The sequence below is a fragment of the Sphaerodactylus townsendi genome, linkage group LG05 (genome assembly GCF_021028975.2).
Source record: "Sphaerodactylus townsendi isolate TG3544 linkage group LG05, MPM_Stown_v2.3, whole genome shotgun sequence".
NCBI classification, from domain to species: Eukaryota; Metazoa; Chordata; class Lepidosauria; order Squamata; family Sphaerodactylidae; genus Sphaerodactylus; species Sphaerodactylus townsendi.
The window spans coordinates 136,677,874-136,705,407 of NC_059429.1; the positions used below are offsets into that span (position 1 = coordinate 136,677,874).

Below are 27,534 nucleotides of genomic sequence, written 5' to 3' on the forward strand. Positions count from 1 at the left end.
CGGGGACCTGTCTTTAATCTTGCTTGCTTTTAACTTTGTCATTTTAATTTTAAGAAACTGCTGCTGAGGAAATTTGTTTTAATGGGATTAGTTTTAGTTAAGTATTTTATGTGCTGTTATTGGAACAGCTGTACTGTGAGCCGCCTCGAGCCCTTTGGGGATGAGGCGGCCTATAAATCTAAATCTAAATCTAAATCTAACTCTAATAATAATAATAATAATAATAATAATAATAATAATAATAATAATAATAATAATAATAATAATAAATGCCAGATTAAATTTAGAACCACTGCAGGTAGATAGAAGGGGCTTTTTCCTGGGCCATTTTCAGAACCTGGCAGCCTTTTATGTGCTACATTGAGAAACTTATATGTAGAGAGAACTATGCTTACGTTTGCCCATCAAGGCAAATAGTGGTTTTTCCACCTGTAGACTGTGTGATACCCTATTCCCCCTCCATCTTATTTGCTATGATTATATTTTCTCACTTTTTTGTTACCCAAATTGGTAGGAAGTCTCTCCCTTTTAGTGAGGGGAATTATCAGGAGCAGACTCTTGGCTTTGCAAAAGGTCGGGCAAGCTCGGGATCTTGATTGCCTATGGATACGAGAGTCAGCCTTTTGCAAGAAACCCGCAGGAGAGCGAATAAAGTTTAACAGTTTTCATTTTAAGGATAATGGGGCCACACAAGCACACATGGGCCTGAGCCTAGGAGGCAGAAAACTCCAGAACATGTCTTTATAACATGTGAATCTGCCCCGTTTGTTGTGGGCTCGTGTACTCTCTGAGTAAGTCATGGGACAAATCTCTTGCTTTATGCTCTTGACTCAATGCTCTTGTTCATTCCTTCCCTTTCTCCCCTCATTCTGGAAAATTCAGCATCATCTCTTCAGTTCCCGTGGAAACATTTTGCGCTAGATATTGGCTCCATTGGAGTCACAAGATCCCCGGGACGCAATCTTTCCTATCCAGAAGTCCTAATGTCAGCTAAAATATTGACTTTGGAAGATGCCCGTGTGAGTTCATTTCACACCCGAATGGTTATCAGGGCTCTGAATTGGTCCTTTCATTCATGGGGCTGGTATATAACACCTGGCTCTTCCCTACCATCACAGGAAGATTAGCAGTTGAAGCACCGACGGCACCTGGGATCTCTCCGGCTGGACACGTAAGTGAGCTGCATAATTGTCCAGAGACAACGCTGGCACTATTAGACCCCTTGTTTGGTTCAAACCTGACCCCTGCCTCCCAGACTGGAGCATCTCCTCCACAGTTTACTGTAGTTTATTCAACTTGATATAGATCTTTCTGGGCTACTAATTCCGCTTCTCAAATGTAAGTATGCGAGTTGCTGTTAAGTCCTTGTGCTTTATAATGCTTTACTCAGTGTTGTGAGCTAAAAGCAGGACATAGGCCAGTGACGGTGAACCTTTTTGAGACCGAGTGCCCAAATTCAACCCAAACCCCACTTATTTATCACAAAGTGCCAACCCGGCAATTTAACCTGAATGCTGAGGTTTTAGTTTAGAATAACCGGTTGGCTTCCTCTTCCTCCGCCCCACCTGCTCGAGCAGGGGCCAGCCTGCTCAAGCCTCCTGCAAGTCCCACGCACACTGCTTTGTGCCTCTCTAGCATCTCTGCCTCCTCTGCACGCCCCCCCTCAGTCAGCAGCCACCCGGAGCACAGGCACCAGGCCCGCCAGCCAAGTCCTCCCTGCTCACCGCGGTGCACGCATGTCATGCTCGGTGGCCCAGGCCAGCCTTGGTGTGTGTGTGTGGGGATGATTTTCTGCCCCCCACATGACAAACTCTGTGTGCGCGTGCCCACAGAGAGGACTCTGAGTGCCACCTCTGGCACCCATTCCATAGGTTCGCCATCACTGACATAGGCAAATTCTGCACAGCATAAATATAACATGTTTGGGACGTTATAGAAAGATCTGTTTTGGGATTTTGTGTTCCCACAACACAAGCGTTGCCAGTCAAAACAAATATTTTCCCCCCACCTGCTGCACAGAGCTCTTGTCTGTTTAACAGTGGCGACTGCCATTTTGTGTGCGGCAGCAGATACTTTATGGAGATTCCTCACAGAGGTTTTATCTGCTTGAAGCTCATATCCATGCAATTTTGCTGTAAAAAGTAGATGAACAAAGTTCGTCTTGCCTAGTGACCCATGCATGGGCCATTTTTTCCTTTTTGTTTTGTTTTGTTTTGAGGGGGATGTCTGAAAAGCTATGGCGACACAAATATGCGCAACTCCAGCTTCATGAATCGTGTTTCCAGAGTTTCACAGACATCCCCTCAAAACAAAAATGGAAAAAAACGACATGTGCACCACCACCCCTTACTACAGCCCATTTTAGTGTATATTAAAATGGGCTTTAGTGATAGTAACCAATAATTAGCTAAGAAGAATGAATCAAACAGCCCATATTATTAATACAGTCCACATAATACAACACATTAATACAACCAAAACATGAACAAAAAAAGGGGGAAAGCAGGGGAAAAGGGAGGAACGTTGTGGAAAAGAAGGGGAGGGAGGAAAGGGATGGGAAAGAAAGAAGAGAAAGAAAGGAAGGAAGGGGAAAGAAGGTCAGCCATGTTGGACACTGTTGCTACCCTCAACTGTGGAGATTCCCCACAGAGGTTTTCTCTACTTGCAACTCATCCGTTTGCTATTTCCCTGTAAAAAGCAGTTGAATAAAGTTTGTCCTGCCTAGAAATTCTGTGCACATGTTGTTTTCCCTTTTTGTTTTGAGGGGAATGTCTGCAAAGCTACGGCAACACAAATATGCACATCCTGCACATCCTGCAGCTTCTTTAATTATGTTCCCAGAGTTCCAGACATTCGAACCCTTAGCCAGTTCGAACCCTTAGAAGTCAATGCATGGCAGCTGTGAAAAAGGCAAACTCTATGCTGGGGATCATTAGGAAAGGAATTGAGAATAAAACTGCAAGGATTGTCATGCCCTTATATAAAGCAGTGGTGCGACCGCACTTGGAGTACTGGGTTCAGTTCTGGTCGCCACATCTCAAAAATGATATTGAAGAGATAGAAAAAGTGCAGAGAAGGGCAAAGAGGATGATTGAGGGACTGGAGCACCTTCCTTATGAGGAGAGGCTGCAGCGTTTGGGACTCTTTAGTTTGGAGGAAGGCGTCTGAGGGGGGGATAGGATTGGAAGTCCTATAAGAAAAATTATGCCTGGGGTAGAAAATGTTGACAGAGAGAAATTTTCCTCTCTTTCTCACAATACTAGATCCAGGGGGCATCCATTGAAAATGCTGGGGGGAAGAATTAGGACTAATAAAAGGAAACACTTCTTCACGCAACGTGTGATTGGTGTTTGGAATATGCTGCCACAGGAGGTGGTGATGGCTACTAACCTGGATAGCTTTAAAAGGGGCTTGGACAGATTTATGGAGGAGAAGTCGATCTATGGCTACCAATCTTGATCCTCCTTGATCTCAGATTGCAAATGCTTTAGCAGACCAGGTGCTCGGGAGCAGCAGCAGCAGAAGGCCATTGCTTTCACATCCTGCATGTGAGCTCCCAAAGGTATCTGGGGGGCCACTGCAAGTAGCAGAGTGCTGGACTAGATGGACTTTGGTCTGATCCAGCAGGCTCGTTCTTATGTCCTTATGTAAATAAACACCCTCGTTGATTGTCCACCGCTCCAGAAAGTTGAAGGCCACATCCCAGCGACCATCATGCACCCCACCCTGCATGCTTTTGTTTCTTCCTGTTCAGATCCCTGTTTCGAATCTTCGCTCAGCGTGGTGAACTCGGCAAAGCATCATGGGGCTGGATCTCAAGACCCTACAGATGTGCTTCCTCTTCCTCTTCTGGGGCTGGGCGACCCTTTCACAGGGGACAAAACTTCCTGGGCCATGTGTGAGAATTTCGACTTGCACAGTCCTGGATGGTAAGTGGCTGGTGAAGGCCTGAGAAACACGTTCTCCGGTGGATTTGGGCCGCTACTAACAGGCTCAAACTCTGAATCTCCACTGACAACGAAGATTGCATTTATCCGGGTCGAATACAGGCGCATAGAGTAGACAGGGCTGGGAAATCCCCAAAGATGAGAGCGTGATGCCTGGGGCCGGAAGAGTTTTGAGAGCGGTGGAGCTCATTGGGAAGGTGATCTGTCCTGGCATGTCACATCCAGGGCAAAGGTCAGCTCCCCTATCTCTTCCTCTTGCTGTGAGGTCAAGGTCTCCCGCCAATGTTCACATTTTATGTTTATATTTCCCTCTTCACATCACTCTCCCCCACCTTTTCCTCCAATGGAGCAGCAGTGGCGTAGGAGGTTAAGAGCTCGTGTATCTAATCTGGAGGAACCGGGTTTGATTCCCAGCTCTGCCGCCTGAGCTGTGGAGGCTTATCTGGGGGATTCAGATTAGCCTGTGCACTCCCACACACGCCAGCTGGGTGACCTTGGGCTAGTCACAGCTTCTCGGAGCTCTCTCAGCCCCACCTACCTCACAGAGTGTTTGTTGTGAGGGGGGAAGGGCAAGGAGGTTGTCAGCCCCTTTGAGTCTCCTGCAGGAGAGAAAGGGGGGATATAAATCCAAACTCTTCTTCTTCTTCTTCCTTTGTCGGTTTCTTTTCGCATGTTTTCTGTATGTCACACTGACTCTTCAGTTCTAAATATTTGCAGTTATGACTTCCTGAGAGCCCTTCACAGTGGATTTTTAACCCAGAAGAAGAAGCAGGAGGAGGAGTTTGGATTTATACTCCACCTTTCTCTTCTGTAAGGAGACTCAAGGTGGCTTACAAGCTCCTTTCCCTTCCTCTCCTCACAACGGACACCTCATGAGGCAGGTGGGGCTGAGAGAGTTCAGAGAGAACTGGGACTAGCCCAAGGTTACTCAGCAGGAATGTAGGAGGGCGGAAACACATCTGGTTTATGCCTAATAAAGGTTCACTGTACTGTACTGTACACATCTGGTTCACCAGATAAGCCTCTGCCTCTCAGGTGGAGGAGGGGGGAATCAAACCCTGGGACACCAGAGTCATGATGCAGAGGCAGTCAATGGCAAACCACTTCTGAAAGTCTCTTGCCTTGAACCCTCAACAAAAGGTGTCAACATAAATCACACGTGACTTGATGGCAAAAAAAGAAAGAAGAGGTAACAGACCTCAGAGGGGTCTAATTCAGTGGTGGGATCCAAAAATTTTAGCAACAGGTTCCCATGGTGGTGGGATTCAAACTGTGGTGTAGCGCCAATGGGCTGGGTGGGGCATTCCGGGGGCGTGGCTGGGCATTCTGGGGCGGGGCATTCCTGGGCGGGGCTGTGGCAAGGATGCAGCCGCTGCGCTCCTTGGGCGGGAAACGAATGCACGCAGGCGCAGGCTGCCACGCACGCCGGTGCACCTCCTGCTAGACGGCTTCAAGTTCTGCGCGCTACTGCTGAGAGGAGGGGCGTAACTAAGGCAAAAATCATGTGGCAAAATCACCCATTAGTAACCCCTTCTCGGCAAACACAAATAATGAGTCACCTACTCTCGGGAACCTGTGAGAACCTGCCGGATCCCACCTCTGGTCCAATTCCGTAAATGCAACCTGTCAACGCAGCCGTTTTCTCCTGGGGAACTGATCCCGATATCTGGAGATCCGTTGTAATTTTAGGAGATCTCCAGGCCCCAACTGGGCACTGGCAACCGTATCTCAAGATGGCGCCAGCCAACAGCAGTCTCACGCCTCTCTCAACCCCCAGCCGGCTTCGGGCCTCCAGTGTCTTTTCAGCTACCTTGCTATGCAGTCCCTTTCTCAGTTCCCTACTCCTGCTCACGTGGGGACCCCAATCAAAAAGGGCACTGATGGGGATGCTCTAGGAATTTTTCTGCAAGGTCAGGACGTTTTTTCAGGTTTGCAGTTCAGAAAGCTCTGGTTCATTGGTTCAGACTCGGGATTTAAATATCCACAGATGAGCTCTTGTTAATAATTACCGATGCTGATCATGCAGATATAACTTTTCACTAAGAGATAAGGGCAGAGGTGGGATCCAGCAGGTTCTCACAGGTTCCCGAGAGTAGGTTACTCATTCTTTGTGTGTGCCGAGAGGGGGTTACTAATGGGTGATTTTGCCCCGTGATTTTGGCCTTAGTTACTCCCCTCCTCTCCGCAGTAGCGCACAGAACTTGAAGCAGTCTAGCAGGAGGTGCACCGGCGTGCGTGGCAGCCTGCGCCTGTGTGCATTCGTTTCCCGCCCAAGGAACGGTGCAGCAGCTGCATCCTTGTCACAGCCCTGCCCAGCAATGCCTCGCCCCCAGAATACCCGGCCATGACCCTGTCGTGCCTCGCCCAGCCCCATTGGCGCTACGCCACAGTTTGAATCCCACCACCATGGGAACCTGTTACTAAAAATTTTGGACCCCACCACTGGATAAGAGACAGACTATAAGCTCTCGACCGCTCTTTCCCCACAGCTGAAGCAAACTCTGCTACAGCCTTAAGCAACAGCTGAGAGATACGTAGACAATTCACTTTCCCAGTTTGAACAGGATTTAATGCCTGGATTTCTTTATGGTTAGCAAACGACACCCCGTGGGGCTTAGCAAGGCAGGCTGCCTCTGTATCTCTTCCTTGCCAAGGGGATCCAGAGGTTGGGTAAGATTTAGTTGGGTCGCGTAACATTGATGCTATTTAGGTCCTTCCTCTCTTGGGCTGTTCCACATAACAAGCTGCAATTGGTTACAACTCTATGGCACCAGGGGGATCATTTAAACTGATGGGATCTTACTGATGAATGGCATTTCATCGTATAAGCTGCTCTGAGCCTGTCTTTGAATGGGAAAGAACAGGTAACACATATCATTCTTCTTGCCCTGTTCACTGGTTGTACACCTGACCATCTGCCAGCCCTCTCCCAGAATTTGACCACTCCCAGGTTTTGACCACTGGGGTGTGATGCCAGACGCCCCTATTATTAATTATTAACTATTTATTGTAGGATGCTGCTGCTATAGTTTTAAGGTTTTGTATTTTTAACTGGGGTTATTCGGTTTGTTTTATTATGGTTGTTGTTGTTTTGTTGTACTCCGCCCTGAGCCCTTTGGGGGTAGGGCGGTTTATCAAATCGAATTAATAATAATAATAATAATAACAACAACCACAACAACCACAACAACCACAACAACCACAACAACCACAACAACCACAACAACCACAACAACCACAACAACCACAACCACAACCACAACAATAAATAAATAAATGAATAGATCAGATCAGATCAGAAGAGCCCTCCTGGACCAGCCTTCTGTCTCACATAGTGGCCAGTCAGTTTCCCTGGAGGGCCAACAATCAACGCTTTGATTCTATAATGCTATGATCTAACACCTTTGGGGAATGTCTTTCCAGTTGCCAAACAATCCATGTCGGAAAGCAACATCCTCGAACAATTGGCCGAGGCTGCCACAAAGAACCAAGGAGGTAACAAAGCGATCAAAGGCATCAAAGGGTGAGATGATTTTCTGGGGCAAGAGGGCTTGCAGGACCTCGATGGGAGTGGCCCTGTTGACCTTAAGAGCTGTAGATCCCACATAGAATGAAGAGGCCCCAAAGGTATTGAGAGAGTTGTCTTGGTTCATTCACCCAGTCTTTTCCAATCAACTGGAGGAGCAGGAGAGTGACCAGTCTCCAGATGGGGACTGGAGATCTCCCAGAACTTCAACTAATCTCCAGGCTATAGAAGTCAGTCCCTCTGGATAAAATGGTGACTTGAGCGGTGGAGCATTGTGCCCTCCTGAAGTCTCCTCCCTCCCCTTCTGAGGCTCCAGGAATTTCCTGGCCTGGAGTCGGCTGGCATCTTCCGGAAGCTGAGAGAGGGACTTCTAGAGTTGAGAGATTACCTCGCCTCCCTTCCCAAAGATCCTGACTAGTGGGTTCTGTGCTTTCTTGTAATATAAAGACCTGTCCTGATGGGGGCAAGACCTGGATTGAACTAGTTGGGGGTGAACAGGCTCTTCAAAGTTTTTTTTTGGGGGGGGGGGCAGCAGAGACCAGGTCAAGAACTAAGCAGCTTTGCATTTCCGGCAGTGAGGCCTGCAAAGATTGTCATGCCCTTATATAAAGCCGTGGTGCGACCGCACTCGGAGTACTGTGTTCAGTTCTGGTCGCCACATCTCAAAAAAGATATCGAAGAGATAGAAAAAGTGCAGAGAAGGGCAACGAGGATGATTGAGGGACTGGAGCACCTTCCTTATGAGGAGAGGCTGCAGCGTTTGGGGCTCTTTAGTTTGGAGAGGAGACGTCTGAGGGGGGATATGATTGAAGTCTATAAAATTATGCCTGGGGTAGAAAATGTTGACAGGGAGAAATTTTTCTCTCTTTCTCACAATACTAGAACCAGGGGGCATCCATCGAAAATGCTGGGGGGAAGAATTAGGACTAATAAAAGGAAACACTTCTTCATGCAACGTGTGATTGGTGTTTGGAATATGCTGCCACAGGAGGTGGTGATGGCCACTAACCTGGATAGCTTTAAAAGGGGCTTGGACAGATTTATGGAGGAGAAGTCGATTTATGGCTACCAATCTTGATCCTCTTTGATCTGAGATCGCAAATGCCTTAACAGACCAGGTGCTCAGGAGCAGCAGCCGCAGAAGGCCATTGCGTTCACCTCCTGCATGTGAGCTCCCAAAGGCACCTGGTGGGCCACTGTGAGTAGCAGAGTGTTGGACTAGATGGACTCTGGTCTGATCCAGCTGGCTTGTTCTTATGTTCTTATGTTCTTATGAGGCTGGTTCTCAGACCTGGGCGGCATCAATATAGGGCAACCCTACGTCTGGGGGAGCCATTGCTGCTGCCTGAGCCAAGCAGAATTTGTGCAAGGGTTGCCTGGCAACCAGCAGGAGTGTGAGGGTGGGGCAAGGATATGGGAAATGGCCAGCTGTGACAGCATGACATCACTGCCAAGAAAAAAAAATGGCAGTGATGTCCTGGCTGTCTAGGAATTGCCAAAAACCAGTGGCGTACCGCCCACTGGGCAAAGTGGGCAGTTGCCCAAGGTGCAGAAATTTTTCGTCATGTAGGGGCGCCTGATTTCTAAGCCCCGCCCACTCTGGCTAAGCCCTGCCCACTCTGTACAGTGGCCCACAAGCCACCAGAGGCAGAGCAGGAGGATGGGGAGCTCTGCCTCCAGTTAACTTGGGCTGCTGGGGCCGTCCGGGAAGGGTGAGTGCCGCAACCAAGCTGCTCCGCCCATGGGGGACATCAAAGTCAGGTTTTGCCCAGGGCTCCAGTTTGCCTAGGTACGCCACTGCCAATAACTCTGTGATTTTACCATTAAGTTTCTGGTAATTCCTAGAGAGGCACCATGTAACTTCTAGGTTTTTCCTGGAAGTGACCTTATGCTGTCAGCCTGCTGCTTCAAGTGGTGGGGTGGGGTAGATAGATAGACAGCTCTTATCTCATCTTCAGTAACTGAGTTATCTCATCTTCAGTAACATGGCAGCTGTGAAAAAGGCAAACTCTATGCTGGGGATCATTAGGAAAGGAGTTGATAATAAAAGCACAAGGATTGTCATGCCCTTATATAAAGCCGTGGTGCGACCGCACTTGGAGTACTGTGTCCAGTTCTGGTCGCCACATCTCAAAAAGGATATCGAAGAGATAGAAAAAGTGCAGAGAAGGGCAACAAGGTTGATTGAGGGACTGGAGCTTTAAAAGGGGCTTGGACAGATTGATGGAGGAGAAGTCGATTTATGGCTACCAACTTTGATCCTCTTTGATCTGAGATTGCAAATGCCTTAACAGTCCAGGTGCTCGGGAGCAACAGCCACAGAAGGCCATTGCTTTCACATCCTGCACATGAGCTCCCAAAGGCACCTGGTGGGCCACTGCGAGTAGCAGAGAGCTGGACTAGATGGACTCTGGTCTGATCCAGCAGGCTAGTTCTTGTGTTCTTATGTTCTTAGACTAGTGATCCAGCTGGCTTGTTCTTATGTTCTTATGTTCTTATGAGTGCATTGTCAGTTGTATTCAGTGAGAGGATTCAAAAAATTAACAACTGGTTGTTTACAAGCACCATTTTAACAACCAGTTCTGACGAAGTGGTGCGAACCTGCTGAATCCCACCACTGGTTGTACTAAATCATTTTGTCCAAATCCATGCACAAAGGCCTGAGGAAGTGGCGCTGCGCTCGTTGTGTTTTGGGATTCTGAAGGTTTAGTTTCCCTTTCTTGTGGTTGCTCAGTTCCTAGCCCTTCCCGTTTCTCCATGGGCAGGATGCGTTCCTTCCTTCAGCGTCAAATGTTTTTGTCTCACAGGCTGAAAGTGAAAGATATTCAACCTCCCAACATCACTATTGGATATATAGAAAAGAAGGGAATGTGCTTGTCAGTCGTTTCACAGATTACAATTGCTGGGAAAAGGTGAGTGACAATCTGCCTTTCAGTCAGGTGACGAGGGGGATGGGTAAACAGAGGAGTCCAAAGGATGCACTGGGCTCTTGGGCTTGCCAAGCTGCAGATATTGCACAGAGGCCTTCCGGAATGGCAACTGAGCTCCAGACTAGAAAGTTTCCCTGGAGAAAACAGCAGCTTCAAAGGGCAGTTTCCCTGGAGAAAACAGCAGCTTCAAAGGGCAGTTTCCCTGGAGAAAACAGCAGCTTCAAAGAGCAATTTCCCTGGAGAAAACAGCAGCTTCAAAGGGCAGACGGTACTGTACACTTCATCGTCCAGGTGAAATATCTCCTGAAGTTTCCCCCTCCTCAGACACGGCCCCCAAATGTCCTGGAACAGCAGAAAAGTTGGGGAAGTATTGCAGTTGCATCGACCACATGACAATGTTTCTGTGTGGATCTGATAGAGATGTCACAGCATTCTAGGATTCTGCAAAAACTCTGTGGTCAAATCATAGAGCTTCCACTAAATCCTAGAGTGGCGTGACATTGCTTCCGAATTCAGCCCAGAAATGCCATCACGGTGTTGATGTGCCAGCTGCCCTGATCAACTCCCTTTCAAAATCCTCCATCTTGCTTCACCATAGAGCCAAGTTGGAGAAGGGATGCCAGTCTCCAGGTGGGATTTGGGGGGGGGGGTCCCCCAGAATTCCAGCTCCTCTCCAGACAGCAGAGATCAATTCCCCGGGAGAAAATGGATGCTTTGGGTAGACAGATCGCCTCTATGGAATTGTTCCGCATTGAGTTCCCTGCCCTCCCCAGGCCCCACCCCCAAATCTCCCAACCTGGGGGCACCTGGTGTGAGTTACAGAATGCAAGTTGAGATATGAGTCCATTGCAGGGATTAAGGAACAGTGGGAGATAAAAGCTTTTTTTGACCCAGGACTTAATCTGAGCAATACATTCCGAGAATAGAGCGTGCCAGAAACTTGTTTCAGTTGAACAAGCCCCAGAAGAGGGGCTGGGGGACAGAGGCATATCTGATGAAAATGGTGCCCAGGGCCACCCGGCACTACAGCTCAACACGTTCCACCCACAGGGGCGTTCAGGGGCGGCCAGGGCTGGGCTCAAATGAACCAAGCTTTACACTGTCGGCTTTGTGCCTTTGAGCTGCGCTGTTCAGGGTTCATGCCGTTGAACATTGAATCCACCCAGTTTTCCACTGGGCGAAACCCACTCTAAACTCCACGGGGAGTTTGAGGGTGGTGCGTGAAGCTGTTCCCAGAGGCTGCAGGCGTGGGCTGGTGCCCTTGAGGAGGGGCACTTGTGGCACATGGCCTGCCTTGTCCCCCTTCAGATACGCCTCTGCTGGCCAACTGCATCTCCTTGTGGTCTAGATTTTCTGGAGGGGTGTCTGCATTTCCAGTGGCAAATTTCCCCATCTGTCTTCTCGTCTAATGCCGCACCAGTCTCTGACGGCTCCCTTGTCCTGAATTTATGCAGTTGCCTCATTACGGAGTGGCATCACTGTGGGGGCCACTGGAAGTCACCTTGAGCCAAGATAAATGGGACCCTCGTACCTTCGGGACCGCATTACCCCATATGTCCCAGCTCGGCCTCTGTGCTCAGCAGAGGCAAATCTACTGGAGGTCCCTGGCCCCTCGATGACGCGGCTGGCCTCCACTCAGACCAGGGCCTTTACGGCTCTGGTGCCGGCCTGGTGGAACACTCTCCCACCAGCTGACCAGGCCCTGCGGGACCTTGGGGAATTCCGCGGGGCCTGTAAGACCGAGTTGTTCCACTGGGCCTTTGGAGAGACCAGCCCCAGTGCACTCCCCTTGCTTTCTATGGGTCCCTAACATCGTCGGGACCCATTGTTCTCTCTTTATTTCTTTTTAGGAGGGTCATGTAAGGGTTTCGCGGGGTGCTGTTTTAGCTTAAAATTGCTGTTTATATTGTATTTATGTTTTTATATATGATGTTTGTATATATGATGTCTTTTTGTGCACCGCCCTGAGCCCTTCGGGGATAGGGCGGTATATTAAATCTAATCATAAATAAAATAAAATAAAATATATTAATTGATAAAATTCAGGTTTTTTTAAAAAATAATAATCTGGCTGCTACATCCAACTATCTTTTGTTTTGCGCAGCTTTATAGGTGGCACGATGGAAATCACTGTGCGTTCCAACATGACAACAGAAAACAAAATGATCATTGAGAATAAGAAATTGATGTTTAAAGTGGAACGTTGTACCGTACAACTGATTAGCTGTAAAACCAACCTTCCCAGCAGGTAAGCGCTGGATGGGGGCTGCCAATTCAAAGGAGCTTTGTATTAACTCTGGCTGCCAACAGGAACAGCTTCCTGCCCTCTGCTAAGTGGCAGCTCTTCAAATACTTCGAAAGAGCAATCATGCCCCCCCCACAACCTCCCCTTCTCACAGAATCATAGAGTTGGACCACCAGACCACCAGGGCCATCAAGTCCAACCCCCTGCAATGCAGGAACACACAATCAAAGCACTCCTGACAGATGGCCAACCAGCCTCTGGATTTCCTGAACCAAACATCACCAATCTTGAATTCTCATATCCGGAGAGTCTGCTGAAGCCGCCCTGCAAGTTTGGTGCCTCTACCTTGAAAGTTGCATCATCTAGAGACAGAAAACTTTTTTTTAAATTCCCTGTAGGTTCAATGGAGTCTATTTTGTCCCGCCACCCCCTCTCGGAAACCTGCCTATTTTGGGATTTCCTGAATTAGATATTTGAGTTTTTCAACTTTTTCAATACTTTGAAAGCCAGAAAATCTCGGAACCTAAATTTTACCATTTTTTGATATGCTGAATTTTCATTCCAGTCAAGAGCTACCCAGACACCACTGGTTCCAAAATCCAGCTTTAGTAACTGCTTGTGACGCTTAGATCTCCTGATCTTTGTATTGTTTGTCTTTCTTTTCTCCAGCATGCTTCCCAAGATAGTGAATAAATTTCTGAACTCTACCCTTCAGAAAGTGATGCCTGGCATGGTAAGTCTCATGGACTCGTCGGGGTGGGGTTTCCGGGCTGTGTGGCCGTGGTCTGGTGGATCTTGTTCCTAACATTGCACCTGCATCAGTGGCTGGCATCTTCAGAGGTGTATCACAGAGGGAAGTCATAAGAACATAAGAACAAGCCAGCTGGATCAGACCAAAGTCCATCTAGTCCAGCTCTCTGCTACTCGCAGTGGCCCACCAGGTGCCTTTGGGAGCTCACATGTAGGATGTGACATGGCCAATTGTGGCCTTCTCGCGGCTGTTGCTCCGATCACCCTGGTCTGTTAAGCCATTTGCAATCTCAGATCAAGGACGATCAAGATTGGTAGCCATAAATCGACTTCTCCTCCATAAATCTGTCCAAGCCCCTTTTAAAAGCTATCCAGGTTAGTGGCCATCACCACCTCCTGTGGCAGCATATTCCAAACACCAATCACACGTTGCGTGAAGAAGTGTTTCCTTTTATTAGTTCTAATTCTTCCCCCCAGCATTTTCAATGAATGCCCCCTGGTTCTAGTATTGTGAGAAAGAGAGGAAAATTTCTACCCCATGCATAATTTTGTAGACTTCAATCATATTCCCCCTCAGCCGCCTCCTCTCCAAACTAAAGAGTCCCAAACGCTGCAGCCTCTCCTCATCAGGAAGGTGCTCCAGTCCCTCAATCATCATCGTTGCCCTTCTCTGCACTTTTTCTATCTCCTCAATATCCTTTTTGAGATGCAGCGACCAGAACTGAACACAGTCCTCCAAGTGCGGTCGCACCACGGCTTTATATAAGGGCATGACAATCTTTGTAGTTTTATTATCAATTCCTTTTCTAATGATCCCCAGCATAGAGTTTGCCTTTTTCACAGCTGCCAGGCACTGAGTTGACATTCCCATGGAACTATCCACTAAGACGCCCAAATCCCTTTCCTGGTCTGTGACTGATAGCACTGACCCTTGTAGCGTGTATGTGAACGTCTGTTGCGCACATGGACTTGTTTGCACACCGGCAAAGGAAAGCCTGGGGGCTTACCAGCCCTCCTGATCTGGCCTTGTATTGCAACTAGTGGCATAGCTTTCACGGGGATGGGTGGGGACAAATGCCCCAGGCAGGCCACGTTCAGTCACATGGGGGGAATCAACCCCCCTTTTTTCTTGGCTGGGCCCGTCCCTGCTCACCAGGTGGAGGCGGCCGAGCAGGGCTGCTGCAGAGTGCCCCTTGGCCCAGCTCGGCCTGGTGGAGGTCGCAGCTGAGCATCCCTCGGCCCCGCCCCTTGGCTCCGCCTCAGGCTCCATTTTCCCCCTGCTATGCCTCTGATTGCAACCATGGGAAATCCAGCAATTGCAAACCCTGCCTTACAAGGGCCCCAGCCCCCGACCCCTTTCTGAAAAGTTGGGGGGGTGGGGATGGAAAGGAAGTACCAGCAGGCATCATGTTGGGGCAACTTGCATGAGCAGAATATGCTTCAAGACAGTGATGGGATCCAAAAATTTTAGTAACAGGTTTCCATGGTGGTGGGATTCAAACTGTGGCGTAGCGCCAATGGGGATGGGGCCCGAGGGAGAACTTGACGAGCCAGGCGTGGCCAACAGCAGCGGGCATTCGAGGAGAAGCAGGGGAACATTCCTGGGCGGGGCGCTGTGGCAGGAGACGCAGCTGCTCACAGGCTGGTCCTTAGGCGGGGAAGCGAGATACCGCGCCAGGCGCGGAATGGGCTGCCACGCACGCCGGTGCACCTCCTGCTAGACTGCTTCAAGTTCTGCGCGCTACTGCTGAGAGGAGGAGCGTAACTAGGGCAAAAATCACATGGCAAAATCACCCATTAGTAACCCCCTCTCGGCACACACAAATAATTAGTAACCTGCTCTCGGGAACCTGTGAGAACCTGCTGGATCCCACTTCTGCTTCAACACCCTCTTGGCCCTGAGAGCTTTGCTGTTCCGCTTCAGTTTCATTTTTTCTCCTTCCTCTTCCAGATGTGCCCGGCAGCTGAAAAAGTGGGTGATGCCATGAAGCAAAGAACAGATGAAATGTGGGGTATGTTGTGCCATTGTAATCCATTGTGTTCTGGTCCTTTGAGTTCATGTAAACAGGAGGAGGAATGCACTCTTTCCTGCAAAGAGTCTTGGCTGCAGATCTTGGGAAAAGCCTCAGATCCTGAGCATCTAATACAGTGGTGGTGAACCTTTTCAAGACCGAGTGCCCAAATTGCAACCCAAAACCCACTTATGTATCGCAAAGGGCCAACACGGCAATTTAACCTGAATACTGAGGTTTTAGTTTAGAAAAAAATTGGTTGGCTCCGAGGCGTGTGTTACTCGGGAGTAAGCTTGGTGGTAGTCGGTGGCTTGGCTTTGAAGCAACCGTGCAACTCTTCCAACGGATGAATCAAGACCCTAGGAGGGTTTGCTCAAAAGCAAGCCCCATTGCCAGCAACCGAGCTTACTCCCAGGTAAAGGATCGCGCTTTAGTTCTTTGCATGGAAATCAGTGGGGTTTAACAGCGTTTAGCAGGGTTACCTTCGGGGGTGGGCGGTTAATAATAATAATAATAATAATAATAATAATAATAATAATAATAAATACCTACACTGCTTCCCCAAAATGAGGTCTTAGGTTTAATGCTAATAATCAAGCCCAGTGGCCCAGGCCAGCCTGGATATGTGTGTGTGTGTGGGGGGGACTCTGTTTTCACGTGCCCACAGGGAGGGGCTCTGAGTGCCACCTCTGGCACTCGTGCCATAGGTTCACCACCACTGATCTAATAGATTAAAGGGAAGCTGAAAGTTCAGAGGCAGGACATGGCTGAATTTTGGTGCCAGGAGGCAGCATCAAGGGAGGCCTCAGCTCTACATTCAATTATTGGACCCAGGGACGTAGGTATAGATTTTTTATGGGGGGGTTCGGGGTGGGGCCACACCCCCACCCACCCCTAGCGCATGGCCACGCCTCCCCAAGCCCGCCCCTGGCCTAGCGCTTATAAAAGCAGCTCTCCGAGGTCGGGATGGCAGACTCCCCTGCCCTGCCCTGCCCTGCCCCTCCCCTCTGGGCAGAGGCATAGAGGGAAAATGGAGCCTGGTGCAAAATCTGAGTTTTGCGCCCCCCCCCCCCCGGCAGCTGCTGTGATGCTGGAATCCACCCCCAAACAGCATCACTTGCAATGGCAGTTCAACTAGAGAGCCCAAATGCTCCTTTTAAAGCCACCTTAAAGGGAGAATCTGGGGCCCCTAGTTAAACAACATTAGAAAGTGATGCTGTTTTGAAATGGATATCCACCCTGAAACAGCATCACTTTCAATGTAGGCGTAGTGGTTAAGAGCAGGTGCATTCTAATCTCACGGAGGAACCGGGTTTCCCTGCTCTGCCACTTGAACTGTGAACTTATCTGGGGAATTCAAGATTAGCCTGTGCACTCCCACACATGCCAGCTGGGTGACCTTGGGCTTCAGTCACAGCTTTTAGAGACTCTCTCAGCCCCACCCACCTCCCTACAGGGTGTTTGTTGTGAGGAGCAAGGGCAAGGGGTGTAAGCCCTTTGAGGAGTCTCCTACGGGAGAGAAAGGGAGGATATAAATCCAAATTCTTCTTCTTCTTCTAAACTGAGGACCTCAGATTCTCCCTTTGGAAATCCATGCCAAAGAGGGTGGATTTAAAGCGAGAATCTGGAAAAAATTTAGGGGTTGCCTGCTGTCAGGGAGTGCGAATTGTTAAGTTAGAAGCACCAAACATTCAGGGTATCTTTAGGAGACTCTCCTGATAATACATCCCAGGTTTGGTGAAGTTTGGTTCAGGGGGTCCAAAGTTATGGACCCTCAAAGGTGTAGCCCCCATCTTCTATTAGCTCCCATTGGAAACAATGGAAGATGGGGAACACCCCCTTTAAGTCCATAGCTTTGGACCCCCCTGAACAAAACCTCACCAAACCAGGGTAGTATCATCAGGAGAGTTCTAAGCACTAATCCCTGCTAGCCTAAACAATATTTCGCCCCCTGCGGGCTACAAAACCAAAAAGCACTAAAATGTTTTTAAAACCACTGTAAAACGGGTGGGTGGAGCTTCGGACATGAATGGGGGGGTTCAAACCCGAGAACCCCCCCCTTACCTACGTGCATGATTGGACCACCATAGAAACTGGTTGGCCACTGAGTGAGACAGGACGCTGGAGTAGGATCTAGTAGGGTTTTCCTTAGGCTCTTATGAAGGCCTCAGCCTTTATGCCCTGTTGCTGGACCTTCAGAAGAACTGGTTGGCCACTGAGAGAGACAGGACGCTGGAGTAGGATCCAGTAGGGTTTTTCTTAGGCTCTTATGAAGGCCTCAGCCTTTATGCCCTGTTGCTGGACCTTCAGAAGAACTGGTTGGCACTGAGAGAGACAGGACGCTGGAGTGGGATCTAGTAGAAGGGGTTTCTTGGGGGAAACCTTATAAAGACTCAGCATGCCCCCTGTTGCTGGACCTTCAGAAGAACTGATTGGCCACTGAGTGAGACAGGGCCTTTGGATCAGATGGAATCCTCTGTGGTCTGATCCGTTGAGGGTTCTTGAATTTTGAAGGCCTCAGGCTCCAAGGCCCTGTTGCTGGACCTTCAGAAGAACTGGTTGGCCACTGAGAGAGACAGGACGCTGGATCAGATGGAATCACTCTGGTCTGATCCGGTAGGGTTCTTCAATTTTTATGAAGGCCTCAGGCTCCAAGCCCTGTTGCTGGATCTTCAGAAGAACTGGTTGGCCACTGAGTGACACAGGATGCTGGACTAGATGGGCCCTCACTGGTTGTCAGTTTCAATGTTCAGACAATAACTCAGTTGATGGGTTCAAGGATTTTATTGAAGTCAGGAGAAAACAGTTCTGGCGAAAAGGCACCGAAGTAGTTGATAATATGTTGTAGCAAATCCCCACCCCCCACATGTGAGCTCCAAGCCCAGAAAAACAGATAGAGCAGTCCCTGCAAATGCAAAAGCTCTTCCCAGCAATCCCGCCCCCCTCCCAGCAACGGCATCCTGACATGGTCTGATCCAGCAGGGCTCTTCTGATGTTCTTATGAAGGCCCCGGTTTCTATGTACTGTTGTAGGACTTGCAGAGGAACTGGCTGGCCACTGAGTGAGAGACAGGATGCTGGACAAACTGACCACCGGTTGGGTCCAGCAGGACTCTTCAGATGTTCTTAAACTGCTTGTCTATTGGTCAGCAGCTACTAACATCTGAGCCAGTGGTGGGATTCATCAGGTTCGCACCACTTTGGCAGAACTGGTTGTTAAAATAGTGCTTGTAAACAAACCAGTGGTTAAATTATTTGAATCCCACCACCGGAACCGGTTGTTAAATTATTTGAATCGCACCACTTATCTGAGCACCTTGTAATAGAAAGCAGACCCAGCGCTGAGTGCTCTCGGCGCTGTAGCGCGTCTAAAGCAGACGTCTTAGGACAGACCACAGAGTGAATGTGGCACTCCAACCAGATTCCTTCAGGAAACCCAGAAGCTAAACATGAAAGCTATTGGGGGTTTTCCGGGCTGGGTGGCTGTGGTACGGTAGCTTTTGCTTCTAACTTTTCATCTGTGGTTAGCATCTTCCGAGGAATGTTGCAGTTATTGAATAAGATAAAACGAAACAAATGTCTATCTCACAACCGTCCGTTGATTCGAACTGTGAAAGTCTTCAACGATATGCGGAACGTGACGGAATTGCCTGATGTCTACAGCACTGATCACCTGCTCTGTGAAATGGCGAAAATAATGTCCTCTATCATTTTATAGCGGAACGCCAGTGTGGCAGTCTAGGAACGGTCCAATATTCCATTAATAGCAACCCCAAAATAACTTCAAATCACGCAATTATATGTTTTGAGGTAAGCTCCACTCTCTGGCTCTGTTTGGCTATGTGTGTGTGGTGGTAGTGACGAGATGCTTCTTAGAAGACTTTGTACCCTTTAGGCCCCAACTTTATTGAAGCTGCGGATACCCTTGGAGTTTTGACAACCGGGAGTAGACGACCTGGGGTATTTTTTTTAAGTTACAATCCTCAGGCAGGAAAATAAAAATAAAAATGGTGACCTGTCTTCAGATAAGCCTCTACAGAACGTTTCCGAACATCTAAAAATATGTGCATGCACAACTGTCATCTACATGTCAACATTCAAATCTCCCCATGAGTGACGGACTTTTTTCTAGTGAACCATTCCTACATTTCTATTGTGTGACCTTGAGCTGGTCCCAGTTCTCTCAGAGCTCTCTCAGCCCCACCTGCCTCACAAGGTGTCTGTTGTGGGGAGGGGAAGGGAAAGGAGCTTGTAAGCCCCCTTGAGACTCCTTGCAGGAGACGACAGCGGGGAATAAATCCAAACTTCTTCCTCTGATGAAGCTGTGAGACTGGCCCTTTCCCAACTTACCTTTATCTGAAGGTTTGATTGCGCTTTCAATTCCCAAAGCGCTGCTGAATTCACTGGCGTGCGCCCGGCTTCCGACCCAGCACGGCTCTGAGTAGAGGGTAATCAAAAGGCGCCATTTCAAAAGGCGCCAGGAATTCTACAGCAGCTGAGAGCGCGAGAGACGCAGCTTTGCTCGGAAATGCGTTCTGCGCTTACGCCCCTGAAGTGGGGAGTGCAGCTGGACCCCGCGCTACTTGAGGAGAGTAGCGCGGGGCTTAAGGTAAGTGGGGAAAGGGCTGTTGTCAGTCCACTGGATTAACAGAGATGGGCATTTATCTCTCTAATAGACCACAATCAACCACAAAATGTCTCAAAATATATTTAAGGCCTCGTGGTTATTTTTGGTAGATTTTGAGATACTTGACGTGTTTTTTTTAAGATAATGATGTATATTTCCTATTGAGATTTTTATGTACTGGTCTTTTAATTGATAAGAATTTATGTATGTATGTATGTATGTATGTATGTATGTATGTATGGATTGATTGATTGATTGATTGATTGATTGATTGATTGATTGATTGATTGATTGATTGATTGTTTGGACTTTTATACCGCCCCATCCCCAAAGGGCTCTGGGCGGTGTACAGTACAAATATAATATTAATATAGGTAAAACTATTAAAAACAGCGATAGCAACGATAACAATAATAGGGGCGTCCGACTAACCCCATTTAGCCCTTCTTCTTTTCTCTACATCTGAAACTGATAGATGAGGATTTTCTTCTTTGTCATCTTGGCCGAGAAGGGAGAGGCCATTTGCTTCCTCTCCTCCCTCAACCCCCAAACAGAGAACTTTCATATGTTCAAGCGGAGACGAAAGAACCTCAGGAGCAGAGAATGGGAGCGGACGGCTGCGGTTCTGTGCAGTTCATTTTGTGCCATACTACCCCAAAAACCCACAACACCCCAATACTATGTTGGCTGCAGAGGAAAGGAGCAATCTGTGCCCATGGCTGGCGTGGGTCGAGGCGACACTCCACACAGGAGCAGGAAATTAGCAGACCGGCTTCTTTCTCTTCCAGTGCAGGAAAAGTATAGGTAGCTCCCCAAAACTTTGGAGTCAGAGGGTCCCTGTGGAATTCTGCCACAGCACGGTGGGCACAGGCACAAAAGGACCGGCACAAAATGGCCGCTGTGGCTTATCTTCAGTCATGCAGTGACTGTGCTGTGGTTGGCCGCTGTTTTAGATATCTGCCCAGCCAGCTGTCCTGGGCAAAATCTCTTATTTGGCCCTCCTGGGATTCAAATTATGAATAAATAGCGTGCGCCCTTTAAGAGCCAGGTCGACTCAGACCAACTCTGTCCGTCATTTGTGCAAATGTGATACAATAAGGCAAGATGATGCAAAAATATGAGTTGATGGAGCACCGAGGAAGGCATACGAAAAGCTATATTTACGCGTGTAGCTTCTGCTGTAAAAAACTCTCCGATTTGGAGACAAGGCTCCTTTAATAGACTCCAGAGGGAGATTACATACAGACTCAGCTACGGATAAGAAGCATTAATATACATCTTAAGAAAGGAACTTTGGAAATACATCCATATTTAGAACTAATTGATTGGATGGTTATACACAAGGAGTAAAGAACAACATTGGAAATTGTATCCTTATATGACGGACAGAGTCGGTCTGAGTCGACCCGGCGCAAAGGAAGTTATCGCTGCGGCTCTTCAATCCTTAATAGAAGACAATATGTTACACGTTGGACCAGGATTTTGCATCAGTCAACTGTTGCACTCAGAGCTGGACTCTGGAATGTCTTCTGAAATCATGAGACACTTGCTTATATCTCCTCTTTCAGGCTGAGGTTAAGAAAGCCGACGGAGAAGAAATCGAAAGCCCCACTGGGTTAGTACCTTTGGCTCATTCAGATATGCCAGAACTGGGAGACAGGAACTCTGATTTCCTCCTTCCGGTAGGGTTCCTGGATTTGTTTATGGAGTTGTACAAAGCCTCTCTGAACCAAGATATTTCCAGTGACACGGTGAGTGACTGAAAGATTTTCCTACCAATGGCTGACTGTATATCAGCTTCCTTTTGTTGGGTAAATTCTATATGTAAATTAGCAGAGTAAGACAGAAGAGACAGATTCTCAGTTGATTTTATATAAACTAACTATAAGGGAGGGCTACATGGATAAAAATAAGAAATCCTTTCTTTCCTGTTACGTATATACATTGCTATACACCTGGTTAAATCTTGTCTATCTATTTTCTCCTCCTGTCCGCCTTCTGCTCAAACAAAGAAACATATGTCCTTTCCGCACCACAATGGTGTGGGGGTGCGTCAGCATAAACAATGCCGACACCCCCCCCGGGACTGTTTGCATGGACGGTTCCAGGAGGGCGGCAGGCGGCGGCACAGCCTTCGCACAGGCTGCGCCGTCGCCGATTGCCTACCTTGTCTTCTGGCTTCCAGCTTGTTGCAGAAGCCAGGGGACACGCCCCGGCAGCCTGGAACAATGGCTCTGGAGTCGCAGGCCAGGGGGGCATACTACTTCCAAGACAAGCCCCCCCATCCTATAATTAAGCATTTGATTTTCCCTACCACAATGTAGATCTTTACACATTTTCTCCAGTGAGATTTATTTTGTTAGTTTTAACTTAGTTTTCTAGCTTGTCAAAATCAACTTGTGTCCTGATTTTGTCTTCTACCATATTTTGCTACCCCTCCCAACTTAGTATCATCTGCAAATTCGATGAGCATCCCATTGGTTCCCTCATCCAAATAGTTTATAAAGACGTTGAATAATACAGGGCCCAGGAGAGATACCCAAGGCACTCCACTAGTCACTCCTCTCCTAGAGGAGAGTATAATAAAAGGAATAAATAATAAAAGGAAACACTAATAAATGGAAACACTTTTTCACACAACGTGTGATTGGTGTTTGGAATATGCTGCCACAGGAGGGGGTGATGGCCACTAACCTGGATAGCTTTAAAAGGGCTTGGACAGATTGATGGAGGAGAAGTCGATCTATGGCTACCAATCTTGATCCTCCTTGATTTGAGATTGCAAATGCCTTAGCAGACCAGGTGCTCAGGAGCAGCAGCAGCAGCAGAAGGCCATTGCTTTCACATCCTGCAGGTGAGCTCCCAAAGTCACCTGGTGGGCCACTGCGAGTAGCAGAATGCTGGACTAGATGGACTCTGGTCTGATCCAGCAGGCTAGTTCTTATGTTCTTATGTTCTTAAATTCTTAGGATAAGGGACCATTATCAGGCACTCTTTGACCATGTATAGATCCCCCCTAACACTAGTAGGATCCAAACCACATTTTACTAAAGTGTCAACAAGAATATCCTATGGAACCTTAATTCTTTCTTGTAACAGTCCTTCAGATAAAGCTTTATCCTAGTCACGGGACACCTCCCTTTAAATTTCTGGCAGAAAGTGGGGGAAGTCACCTGTGGCTCACTGGTAGAGCACCCACTTAGCATGCAGAGAGTTCTGGGTTCAGTCCTCGGCATCTCCAGTTAAAATGACCATTTAGTGGGTGATGTGAAAGACCTTTCTATTCCTGAGACCCTGAGGAGACCGATCTTGACGGGCTAATGCAGGGGTCTTCCAACTATGGCCCTCCAGATGTTCGTAGACTACAATTCCCATGAGCCCTACCACTTGGCCATGCTGGCAGGTGCTGATGGGAATTGTAGTCCATGAACATCTGGAGGGCCATGGTTTGAAGACCCCTGGGCTAATGTTTTGATTCGGTAGACATGGCAGCTTCGTGAGTGTCCACGTGTGGTTGGAGGTTCTCTAGGTATGCCACCTATCATGGAAGCAGATAGGATCTTTGCTGAAGGAACACGCAGAAGGCGTTGCAGCAGCTTAACCTGATGATTCAAAAGGCAGCTTTGGGCTTCTCATAGTGAGCTACACTTGGCCAGTGGAATATCTGGTCTTGTCCCACCACCCTGGCATGCTCCAGGTGATCTACGGGTTTAACTCAAAGATGATCTAAGAAGCTACATTTGGCCATCGAAATATCGAATATTGTCCTATCACCCTGCTCCAGTTCCAGATGAACTGAAGGGTAAATTTTAAATGTTTTCAATAAATGAATGTAGTTTGGAAAGGCAGCTCCATCTGCAGATGTTTCACGTGCACATTTCGACAGCATGATTCAATGAACAAGTTCATCTCCCCTCCGGTAACCAACCGGGGATGTTTCTTCTTCAACGTCTCTTTGTTGCTGAATTGATTCCAGATTGATTCTGAGCGAATCTGCAGAGAGGTAACAAAAAATCCTGAAGCTTTTTCATTTTTTTTCCCTGCAATTTTTTTAATTTTAACACATGATGTATTACATCATACCTTCGTGACTGTCTCACCCCATATGTCCCGAGTAGGCCTCTGCGGTCGGCAGAGGCAAATTTACTGGTGGCCCCTGGCCCCTCCATGATGCGGCTGGCCTCTACCCGGGCCAGGGCTTTTACGGCCCTGGCCCCTGCCTGGTGGAACACTCTTCCATCAGAGGTGCGGGCCCTCTTAGGGATCTTGGTGAATTCCGCAGGGCCTGTAAACCAGTTCTGTTCCACCGGGCCTTTGGTGAGGCCAGCCGCGGATTCCCCCTCTAGGATGCCCTTGTGTTGCGTGCCATCATTGGCACGCCTGATATACTATTTAATCAGTACTGTTCCCTCCCGGCCTTGGGATCGGGCGCCATATATTATTGCTGCTGCTGTGTTTTATGGTTATAAATTTGTAAATTGTTTTAAATTACCTTTGTTTTTATGTGTACAATGTTGTTTTTAGCCTGCTGTATTTAATGCTATTATGTATTGTTGTTGCAGGCCTGCTGTATACCGCCCAGAGCCCTTCGGGGATGGGCAGTTTAAAATCTAATAAACAAACAAACAAACAAACAAAAAGAAAGAAATGTCAGGGAAATAAACAATCCGTACATCAGACATCTTCCTTCTTAACATGAATTTTTCTTGCTGTCTTATTGGCAGATGGGCGGTGGTCCCGTGTTAAGTAGTGCTGCGATGAAAGAAAAAGTACCTTCGGTGAGTCCTTGGCTGTTATATCTCTGTTGGTCTTTGAGGGGCAGGAACTCAAGAAAAAGCAGTTTGCTGTCAGAGGCATGGTGAAGGGGGAGAAGGGGGCTCTTGCCCTGGGAACCAGGTGCCTGGGGACACCCTGGCCATGCCCCCCCTCACCTCCACAAAACCCTCATATACAGTGGTGGGATCCAAAAATTTTAATAACAGGTTCCCACGGTGGTGGGATTCAAACTGTGGCGTAGTGCCAATGGGGGCATGACGTGGGCGGGGCTGGGCATTCTGGCGGCGTGGCATTCCTGGGCGGGGCTGTGGCAAGGACACAGCCACTGCGCCGGTCCTTGGGTGGGAAATGAATACACACAGGCGCAGGCTGCCACGCATGCTGGTGCACCTCCTGCTAGACTGCTTCATGTTCTGCACGCTACTGCTGAGAAGAGGGGCGTAACTAAGGCAAAAACCACGTGGCAAAATCACCAATTAGTAACCCCTTCTCGGCACACACAAATAACTAGTAACCTACTCTCGGGAACCTGTGAGAACCTCCTGGATCCCACCTCTGCCCATATGGTGTCTTTAAAATGTGCCTAGCTTTTCTCCATCCAAGGTGTGCTGAGACCAGCAAGATACTGGGAGTGGGGACAAGATCAGCGAAGGAACGCTCATGTCTTGCCAGCTTCAGCTCACCTCAGATAGAAGGAGAGGAAGGCACATGTTGTTATTATTATTATTATTATTATTTTATTAGATTTTTAGACCGCCCCATCCCCGGAGGGCTCTGGGCGGTGTACAACATGTAGGCAATACAGTTGAATAACAATTAAAATAACATATAAAAACAGCAATAAAATCTCCTAGTATATTTATCAAATACAGACCTAAGTCAAAATTAAATTAAAATTCAAGATATAAATTAGTTAGTTGGCGTCTAGCGTCTCGATCAAATAAAATCCCTCCCTCCCTACGATAAAGGGAGGCATGGTGAGTCACAGTGATGGATTTGCGGCCCGGATGTTAGGGGCCGATATCGGGGGGCACTATTGGCGGCTGGATCCTCCGAAGGCCCGGCGGAACAGCTCCGTCTTGCAGGCCCCGCGGAACTCTGCAAGGTCCCGCAGGGCCCGGACAGCTGGAGGAAGAGCGTTCCACCAGGCCGGGGCCAGGGCTGTGAAGGACCTGGCCCGTGTGGAGGCCAGCCGCATTGTCGAGGGGCCAGGGACCACCAGTAAATTGGCCTCCGCCGATCGGAGAGGCCGCCTAGGGACATATGGGGTGACGCGGTCTCGAAGATACGATGGCCCCAGGCCGCGAATGGCCTTAAAGGTCAACACCAACACCTTGAAAATGATCCGGAACTCTACTGGAAGCCAATGCAGCTGCCGCATGTTAAAGGCATCATAGGGTTTTTTTGCGGGGGCAGAGGGGTAGGGGTCAACTGTGGGGGAATTCAGCTATTAACCAGCCATGGGAGGGGGCACAGCTGGGTGGGGGAGTGTGGTACCTGGGGCAAGCCCTGGGCACCGTCATTTAAAGTGACACCCCTGCTTGCAGTATAGAACAGCAACCTCTTCATCAGTGTGATAATTAAGTTTGAGCAAAACCCACAAAAATTCAGGACAAATCGGATTCAGTTTGGTTCGGCTGCCAAGTGGTTGGTATACTATAGTCGAATCAGCCAAATCCTCGATTCGGGTTTGTTTCAATTTTTTTTGCATTTTTAAAGGGGTTTTCCAGTTTTCAGCCTAAAGGAGGCGCATATTTTAAGCTAGTACCGCCAAAATTTCAGGGTATCTTGAGGAGACCATTCTGATGACACTACCCATGTTTAGTGAAGTTTGGTTCAGGGGGTCCACAGTTATGGACCCCCAAAGAGGGTGCCTCATTCTCCATTGTTTCCAATCGGAGCTAAAAGGAGATGGGGGCTGCCCGCTGCACCAAACTTCACCAAACCTTGGTGGCATCATCAGAAGGATCTTCTGAAAAAAGGAGGGTCTTCTAAAGGTACCCTGACATTTTGGTGCTGCTAGTTTAAAAATGCACCCCCTACAGGCACCCCCAGAATTTCCCAAGATTCTCTGCTCTGAACTAAATCTCCTTCCAATCCACGCCGATTCAGACAAACAAATCAAGGCTGCATTTCAACATTGTTTAAGGGGAGCCCGTGAGGCTCCCAACCCTCCCAAATCCATTTGAATGCCCGAATGCCCGGGCTGCAAACCTGGCAGCTGACCTACCTCGCAGGGCTGCTCGAGGATAAAATGGTGGACAGGAGATTGAAGTTACAGAATACATTAATTAAAAAATGATAAATGATGCTGAAGATTCAGGGGGCAGGGAAGTTTGGGGGAAAGCCTGACTTGTTGGGAAAAGTGGGTTATGAATGAATGAATGAATGAATGAATGAATGAATGAATGAATGGGGGGGGGGGGCAGGGGCCCGATCCTTCAAGGCGCTAAGGGCTTTGCTTCCCAAAGAGGTGTTGCCCTCACACTGCATTGATTTTATGTACATCAAATATTTCGGTCTTTCTGCTCTAAAATGCAAACAGAAGATTGACTTGGCTTGCTAAAGACCATTATTATTATTATTATTATTATTATTATTATTATTATTATTATTATTATTATTATTATTATACATAACAACGCAGCACAAGTGTCTGGAATTCATCTCTGAATATCGAGTCCTTCCCAAGGACCTAGGATATTAGAGGTCTTTGCGTAGA

General features: G+C 48.2%; 1 protein-coding gene across 1 annotated transcript; it reads left to right on the forward strand.

The window, feature by feature from the left end:
* The first annotated feature begins 1,103 nt into the window (after nucleotides 1-1,103).
* Nucleotides 1,104-26,396, forward strand: LOC125433445 (BPI fold-containing family B member 6-like). The gene is made up of 12 exons (XM_048497954.1): nucleotides 1,104-1,171; nucleotides 3,755-3,929; nucleotides 7,371-7,470; nucleotides 10,281-10,385; nucleotides 12,508-12,651; nucleotides 13,318-13,381; nucleotides 15,350-15,410; nucleotides 19,128-19,219; nucleotides 21,605-21,787; nucleotides 24,761-24,814; nucleotides 24,859-24,932; nucleotides 26,360-26,396. The coding sequence occupies exons 2-12, from the start codon at nucleotides 3,803-3,805 to the stop codon at nucleotides 26,394-26,396; spliced, it is 1,041 nt and encodes a 346-aa protein (XP_048353911.1). The 5' UTR covers nucleotides 1,104-1,171; nucleotides 3,755-3,802.
* Nucleotides 26,397-27,534: the final 1,138 nt, after the last annotated feature.

Bases quoted from the DNA above. Each gene is read 5' to 3' on its own strand.
- LOC125433445 (XM_048497954.1), top strand. From the start codon at position 3,803: ATGGGGCTGGATCTCAAGACCCTACAGATGTGCTTCCTCTTCCTCTTC. The intron at 12,652-13,317 runs GTAAGCGCTGGA...TCTTTTCTCCAG, and splicing joins AAAACCAACCTTCCCAGCAG to CATGCTTCCCAAGATAGTGA. The intron at 13,382-15,349 runs GTAAGTCTCATG...TTCCTCTTCCAG, and splicing joins AGAAAGTGATGCCTGGCATG to ATGTGCCCGGCAGCTGAAAA.